The following is an 8572-nucleotide window of genomic DNA, read 5'->3' on the forward strand; positions in this document are numbered from 1 at the left end:
CTGTTGTCAGGCCTGGCAGGGAGCCGCCCGGCCCTGCAAAGCTGCTCAAAGCTGCCCCCCCTCCCCGGGGAAGGCAGGTGAAGCGGCCGTGTCACCGTCTGGGGGGTCGTGTCACCGTCTGACTCAGTTTGGCAACTCAAGGCCCTCGGTCCCGCTCAGGTAGGGAGGGAGAGAACGAGCAGAGAGACGCTCTGGGTTGAAAACTGAAACTACGCAGCTTTAATGTAACGCCAGTGGTAAAAGGGTGTGTGTGCACCTGTGCTCAGGTGTCTGCAAAAGCCTCTCGCCACCCCCAGCATCTCCCACAGCACCCCCCACAGCGCAGGGTGATGAGGGTCAGGGGAGCCTGGGGGTGCCCGGGGGGGGAGGGACGGGGAGCCCTGCCTGGACACCCTGTGGGTGGGGGAGAAGGGGAGGACAAAGGAAGGAAGTTGTCTTGTGTGTGCTCTGACCTCTGAGCTTACCCATGGAATGGAATCTGTCTGCCCAGTTTTGCTGTCTGTCTAACTCGGCCTCCTGCGGGGGCTCAGGGATCTCCCTGTGGCGTCTGAGCCGGCAGAGCGAAGGTGCCACCTTGAACACCCGGCAGGTAGAAAGCCATTCCACGCCCTTTGTTGCCATTCCCAGCTGGAACGCTCTGCTGCTAGTTAAAAGAAAGCTTGCTGAAGGAAAAAATAAATCAGTCCAAGGAAAACAGGCTTCGTCCTGGCTCAATCCAGGCTCCCCCTGTGCTCAGCACTGGGGAGGCCTCATCTCAAGCCCTGTCACTAACTCACTGCAAGAAGGACCTTGAGGTGCTGGAGCAGGTCCAGAGGAGACAACGAGGCTGGGGAAGAGACTGGAGGGAAAGTCTTACAGGGATGGGCTGAGGGAGCTGGGGGTGTTCAGCCTGGAGGAGACTCAAGGGGGACCTTCTCACTCTCTTCAACTCCCTGAAGGGAGGTTGTGGTCAGGTGGGGCTGGGCTCTTTTTCCAGGCAACTAGGAACAAGACGAGAGGGCCTGGCCTGAAGCTGCTCCAGGGGAGGTTTGGGTTGGATATCAGGAAGCACTTCCTCATGGAAGGGTGATATTGGGATGGACTTCCCAGGGCAGTGGTGGAGGCACCATCCCTGGATGTGTTCAAGGAAAGGCTGCATGTGGCACTTAGTGACATGGTCTGGAGAGGTGCTGGGGTTGGTCGTAGGCTGGACTTGGTTATCTTAAAGGTCTTTTCCAGCCTTGGTGATTTGGCTTGTGGTGCCGTGGGGGATCTGCCCACAGGGAGGCACCCACCCCGCGCCGGCTGCCGCTTCCGTGACGAGCATTACCTGGGGCCTCAACTACATCTGTTGCTACGTAATCTTTACTCTGAGATGTAAAACAACAGCTTCCAGTCACTTCTCTCACATCACGTTGGCCGGGAAGCACAAGCAGGAGCAGAAGCTCCGTCCAGTGCAGCTGTCAGTTGAAACAGAAAACAGATTAAATTGTGCTGCAGGAAATGAGAACTGGATTCGAGATGGAAATTCATATTTCTGATCTTCAAGAGAAACATAAACATGAAAGCACAGCCAATATTTTAAAAACTGCTTTCCTATGCTTTTCATGCAACTATGATGAGTCCTCAGGCTGACACGTTTAGAAAAATCTTGGCTCAAACGTGCAGTTTTAAGGCATGAACTTAAGAAATAAATACCCAGCCAATGTCTGTTTTAATGAGCGTTTTTAACCTGTGTTTTAATTTTGCCATCCCTTTTATAGATGTCAAGGCAGGAAATCAAGGGTCTCGGAGTGCTAAAGTTTATGGATAGATGCATCTTTGATTAATAACTGTTGTCTGGCTCTGAAATGTCTTCTTAAGTGAGCAAACTGATACGAGTTGGGTAGATCGTGTAATTCAGTAACAGTGCATTGTATTTTTACAGAGGTGCTGCATATTCAACGTGAGGTTTTTGCTCAGCTTTCTCTGGCATGATTAGAATAACCTAAGGATCTCCTTTTCTCTGCACCCTGTCTTACCATTGCACTTAAAAGAGCCTTGCAGTGGAAACCACAGAATGTATGTTTTTAATGCGAAAAAAGAATATTCTAGCATTTGGTGTAGGATGGAATTTGGAGAAAAGGTTCTGGTATTGTTATATATGTATATATATATACATATACATATATATATATATATATAAATCTTAGATTAAAATAATTTGCATTTGTATCTTTCTTTTTTTTTAATAGAGTAAATTTTAATCTAAGATTTTATATATATGCTACTGAAGTCAACAGATGTCTATGAGTTTCAAAGAAATTAAATCCACACTGAAGTTCCCAGCAAACCCATACCAGTTTTCTTCATTCTTGTCACTTGCCAAGCTGTTCTTCAGCTGTCTTTGGTTTTGATAGATCACTAGATAACAAACATTTTTGGTTAAACTCTCATTTGTAGACAATCCCAGGAAGCAGTTCATTCTCTCCAGTTCATTAAAAAAATCTGGAAATTATATGAAGTTAGGTAGCAGTTTTCAATAGCAGTTTGCATATTAAAAATTCAGAAAAGATTTATTGCTAATGTTATCTATATGAAACTCTCTAACCTTGTGGCATCTTCTTTATTGAAAATGTGTATTGTTCCAAATCTTCCTGAAAGTTAGGGAAACTCCAAAATAGCTATCATACAATTGCTATTCCCTTATACATCATCTCAATTTTGCCATCCCTCTTCATGGGGAATTAGTGTCATAGAAGCAGTAAAATGCCCCTGGTGCAAAGTTCCCATTTCTTTTTATCTGTTGTTTTGTTGTGGTTTGTTGTTTTTTGTTTTTTTTTTAATGGCACTAAGTTTCTGTCCCATAAGGAGCTGAAATTCTCTACATTTCCATCACTGACTTCGTATTCTGTGTCTTTTCTTTCAGTCAAGGAGGCAGTTCCTTCGCAAGTTTTGCTTCTGGTGTTTGGTTCTGAGCAAACAGTGGAATGCTGAGGTGAGCAGCTGATGGAACATTATGAGCAGGGCTGAAAAGGGCTGAAAATCACCTGGAGGGAAGGTACAAATAGCATGGTGGGCTGGGAAAGGACAGGGAGATTTGTGTTAGGTGGCTCTGAGCACTCTTCTTTTTAGAGGACACCTTTATGTGCTGGTAAGGGTTGGTAAATTGGTATCCAGGGCCTAAAGGATTTTCATGTGTCCCTGTGGGATAGCCTGGGTGCTGGCAGCTCTCTAGGGTCAGAAGGGGAATGAGAGAAAAATCACTTAAATCAGTCTATGAAAATGTGCAGTTGGTTTTATCTTCTGGAGTGAAGGGCGTGGGAGAAAACTTAAAAAGAAATGTGTCAAAATGGTGGTGTTAAGTGTAAAATGAAAACGGGTCCATTTTACATGATGGTACAGTAGTAAAAATCTAGTTTAAGGAGCGCAGTGTCCCTGGCAAGCAGAAAATGCTGGTCAAAATGAAAGTGCAGGTAAAAGTTAGAAAATCTGCTGTGTTACATGAACATGGTTTGACAAAGAACAAATAGGCCTTTTAAAAGCAAGCCCATGGTCAGTGCTTTTCTCTGGATCTGAATTTATTTGCTTTCCCTGTAGTTTTTTTAAAAAACTTCACATAATTGTATTTTTCTTGCTGTGCAAACTGGACACTTTGAAACTTTGTTTTTGATTTAATTATAAATGGAATTTAAAAGTCATACTGAATGAGAAAGAGAGGACTAGCAAGTTTGTTGAAATAAAAATACTCCCTGTGGAGTGTATTATATTTATTGTCTGACTATGACAGCAACAGTGTTATTCTGGAAATAAAAGGAAATCAGCACTCTATTGAAAGGTCACTGATATAATAAAATGTATAGAAGTATATATGCAAGACATCCTAAAAATAGATATCAGCTATATCAACAATCCACTGATGAGAAGCGAGTACAGCATCTTAACTGAGATGACATATTTTGTGTGGGTGTCAGAAGGGAGGCTGTGCTGCCAGCATGGAAGAGTATGAAGGAAATTCTGAGGTGAAAAGTTGGATTTATGCTGACTGGCAAGTCAGGAATGATAAGGACAGATTTATCCTTAGGGATAAATCTCTGAAGTCAGTAGGTGAGCTTTATTTATGACACCAAATGTTTCACATGGAAAACCTGCATGCTGTTCCTTTTATTTATTTATTCTGTGTGTGCAGAGTCATTTCTGTGCAGGGCATCAGAACCTGCTTTTTGCTTGGTCTGAGTATGGAAGCCCCTTGAAATACAGCGCCCTCACTGGCAATGTGCTCAGCTCCTTTAATCAAACAGTACTGGCAAAAAATGAAAACACCACACCCGATAATAGTTGTCACTAGCTTGGCAAGTGAGTTTTTGAGTGCACTCTTTCTGTGGAGAAGAGGATAGTGAACTTGTATCCATGGAGCATGATGCTTGGCAGTGTCTTTGCAGAAGCAGGTGTTCCTCTGTTTTTAATACTAAATGGGAGTGTATGTCTCAAGAAATTTTCCTGGCTTTTCACAGAGGTCATTGCAAACAACTGACATGTTATTCAGATGCTAACAGTCATCATCTTTGAGTACATTTTAGAGTAAGCAATTTCTATTTTCTCCATGAAAACCTTTCTGCTTCTACAGTATACAGCTGTGGAGAGCAAAGCAACTTCCTATCTATTCCTCTAAATATCTTATAAATATTTTTCAGATCATCAGGTTTATTACTGTACAGCACAAAGGTTACTATGATAATCCCTCAAAGTCTGAACTTTACATGGAAACTTTCTGTGCAGTTCCACTCTTCGTGCCAGTAAAAGGCATAAGGGGTTCCAAGGGTTAAATCCAGTTTTAAGTTGCAACAATAAGCTTAATGTGACTGTGTCCATTTGACTACCTATTGGCTTTTATCTGAAGCTCTAAGGGTAGTGTCAAGCTGGACTTTCTTCATGCTTAGTATTTTGAGAATTTCAAATAAACTGATGACGGAAAGTCCTAAGTCCCATGAGGATTTTAAATTCTTGAGAGGCTTTTGATGTGTCTTGTTTTACTAGCATTTCTTGCTGGGCAATAAACTTCCATGATGAACCAATGTTCATAAAAATTCCAGAGTTGCACAAGAAGATACTCCATTACTGATTAGTTGATTAACTGGCATGCAAAGAAAAATATATGACATAGAGCAGGAGGGAAGAATGTAGCAGTTTTCACTGATCTGTAGTTTTCAAAAATAACATATAAAATAAGCATCTATTCCAGGAGGTAAATGACATCTTTCAGCTCCTGGGGGAAAGTGGTTGTAGTAGTCTTTCAGTCCCAGTCATTGATGTGCAGCAGGCAGTTCCCAGTATAAAATGAGCTGTTCTGGGAGAAATAATGCTTTTTAAAAAATCTGCATTCACGTTACAATTTGAGTTACATAGCTGTGTTCCTGAATGATGTAAGATTTTTACCATTTTGAATGAAGATAAAACTTGATGTTTATCTTTTCCCCCTCTTTACATTGTTAAGACCTTAAGATTTTCTTTATGCCTCTCTTTTATATATATTTTAGAAGTACGAAGGAAATCAATTTGAGTTGCAGCTGCTTCAGCTGACCTGAATATCAGGCAGAAGGTTTTAGGCAGCTGTAAAGATATTTTTCTCTATGTCCACAACTCAAAAAAGTAACATCCAGTCACTTGCAGGGTAAAGACAAAGAAATAAATGAACAAGGAAAATCCTTCTTTGTATGAATTTGCTTTCCAATGATTTCCCTCAAAGCAAAGCTGGTCTGTGTGATGAGGATGAGCCAGCTTTCTTCAGATGTCACAGAATCACAGAATCATCATGGTTGGAAAGGACCTCCTAGATCCAACCATCAACTCCCCCCAAAGAAACCCCATGCAAACAACCACACACACTCCACCAAAAAGCACCCACAAAAAAAACCCCCATCTCAGCCACTAGACCATGCCCTGAAGTGCCACGTCTACATATTTCTTGAACACCTCCAAGGATGGTGACTCCACCTCCTCCCTGGACAGGCTGTTCCAGTGCCTGACCACTCTTTCAGTATAAACTCTTCCTAATACTCAATCTAAACCTCCCCTGGTACAACTTCAGGCCATTTCCTCTGGTCCTGTCATTATTCACTCGGGAGAAGAGGCCAACACCCACCTCACTACAACCTCCTTTCAGGTATCTGTAGAGGGCAATGAAGTCTCCCCTCAGCCTCCTCATCTCCAAACTAAACAACCCCAGTTCCCTCTTCAGTTCCTTGTATGGCTTGTTCTCCAGGCCCTTCCCCAGCTTGGTAGCTCCAGCCCCTCGATGTCCTTCTTGTAGTGAGGGGCCCAGAACTGCACACAGGACTTGAGGTGCAGCCTCACCAGTGCCCAGTAGAGGGGCACGATCATCTCCCTGCTCCTGCTGGTCACTCTATTCCTGATGCAGGCCAGGATGCAAAGAACAAAAGGAAACAACTGCACCCCGTAGTTGGCAGGATTCAAATCTGTGTGGGGAAACCCCAGTGGATTTCTAGTCCATCACCTTCACCGCTCAGCCACAACTACCTTGTCTAGCCCAGGAGAACAGTCTAGGTCTCTCAGTCGTGTCAATAAGGCCAGGATGTGGTTCTACCTTCAGATGTTTTGCTGAATTTCGTAAGCAAAGAGCAATTGCTTTTTCTGCCACTAGGTACTATATACCTAGTGACTGAAGATACTGCTTGCACTGGAAATATGCACTAAAAAAGAATTTACAGGTGGGGATTCTTTGCTTTAAAAAAGGAGTTAGGGGTCATGGTTACAGCTGGGATCTTAAGTTATTTTTCTGCAAAAAAAAATTTACTGTTGTAAACTGTCACAGTTTCTTACCACATCAGAAACTGTTGCTTCTTCCCATCCAGCAAAGCTTGTTTAACTTTAAACACAGCCCCACTATTAGTTAAAGCAGAACACAGGTTCCTGCAGGTTGCAGGGCTTACTTGAATTCAACACATTCACCCTGGGGTCAATCTCTCTTCACATCTGCAGCTCCAAGTCAGGAGTTTAAAGAGTGTGCCTCTGAATCCAAGAGCAGTACAAAGTTCCACCTCCAGGAGAGATGGGCCACAGGTGTGCCCTGGACACCCTCAGAGGTTACTGCTTCCCAGCCAGGCACACTGATGCAGGTGTGCAGGTCCATCTTTACATTGAACTCACCAAAATCCCAGTATATTTTTCAACAAAAGAGTATTTTATTTTTATTGTGCTGCATCCTATTACATTATCATCTCATGATAAATCCACCTTTTTACATAAATAAAATTTTCCAAAGCAGAATAAGGAAAATTACTTATCCTACATGAATTATGACAGTATGTCATACCAGTAGACATAAAATATCTAAGCCTCTTCAGAACATTTACTGTTCCTTTACATCTGGTGCATAAATTAAAAAAAAAAATAATAAAAGTTACATGTGATGTGCTAAGTAATGTAAAATTCCAAGTGCCCATCAGCAATGTTGTTACTCCTGATGGAAGGACTCCCTACTATCATCACCTCAATCCATTGGAACCTTCATGTGTCATACTGTCTGCAGACATCTGCACAACCATCTCCATGAGGTACCTGTCTTCTTTTCGGATATTAATGCTATTTGTAAGAACTTGTGGGCAAACAGCATTTGGAGGGAAAGCTTGCACAAATGTGGGACTGCTCAAATTATGAGAACAGCAGTGAGGTCACTGAGAGGTGCCTAGCAAAGCCTCCATCAAACAGATTCAATCACTTTAGCTCAGGGAATGGATACATACATAGGAAGAGGCAAAAATAAATACGAGGGGAGGAGAGGGTCTCAGAGGGATTGAGCACAGACCATTTTGTAGATCATTTTCTGGTCTACGAGCTCAACAAAACTAGGCAGCTGGGCTGTTATCTTCTTCCAGCATCCATTTCCTGCTATACTCTGGCAAACACAGGTAGCTTCTGTTGGAGATGTTTCTTCCCTCAGAGCTGGTTACGTGAGCTGCAAGAGACAGAATTCAAATTCTAAAGCCATTAAAGAAATACTCAGTAAGTTCCCTTGCATGCTGCAGATAGTAAGTCCCATAGGAGATGTGTCTTCTGGAAAAGATGCCTGATGGTGATGGTGGACCAGACTACGTTTCATCAGGCATTTGCTGTGGATACTCTACCTGAACCCAAAGGTTTCTCTTCTCCACAGCGAAGCTTCATCTTCCACAAGTTTCTGGCTTAACTCAATAGTTTTCCCCATAGAAACCCACACTGGCTTCAAACCCATCCAGAAGCTACTCCTGGCCTCCAAACGGGCTCGGTCAGCGTGGGCTGCAGCCTGGCCCTTCCTCCCAGCCCCGCACAGAAGCAGCCCCGGCCTCGCAGGTACCTGCTGAGGAGCCTGGTGAGCATCAGCTTGACCCAGGGCGCGGCGGGGCTCAGACACACCGTCTGTCCGCGCTTCGTCGTGGCTCTGCGGGGCGAGGGAGCGGGTGAGGCCGGGCTGAAGGCCAGGGCCGGGCTCGGGGTGGTGGTCGAGGGCCCGGGGCCGGGCACTTACATGAGCTCGGGCACGGCGCAGTGCGGCCCCTCGGCGAGGAGCTCCAGGCGGGCCAGGCGCCGCGGCGGGGGCAGCGCGCGGAGGGGCCCT

The 8572-nt window shown here is 44.2% G+C and overlaps 1 protein-coding gene across 1 annotated transcript in view; it reads right to left on the reverse strand.

Annotated features, from left to right (window-relative positions):
• Positions 1-8572, reverse strand: part of MTHFD2L (methylenetetrahydrofolate dehydrogenase (NADP+ dependent) 2-like) — a 50000-nt gene that overhangs the window by 32467 nt on the left and 8961 nt on the right. Inside the window, exons 5-6 of the mRNA XM_010003635.1 lie at positions 8483-8570; positions 8286-8395 (exon numbers count right to left, since the gene is read on the reverse strand). Of these exons, the coding sequence (XP_010001937.1) occupies positions 8286-8395; positions 8483-8570 (198 nt within the window). The remainder of the gene's footprint in view (positions 1-8285; positions 8396-8482; positions 8571-8572) is intronic.

This window comes from Chaetura pelagica, unplaced genomic scaffold (genome assembly GCF_000747805.2).
Source record: "Chaetura pelagica isolate M959 unplaced genomic scaffold, ChaPel_1.0 scaffold358, whole genome shotgun sequence".
Taxonomy (NCBI): domain Eukaryota; kingdom Metazoa; phylum Chordata; class Aves; order Apodiformes; family Apodidae; genus Chaetura; species Chaetura pelagica.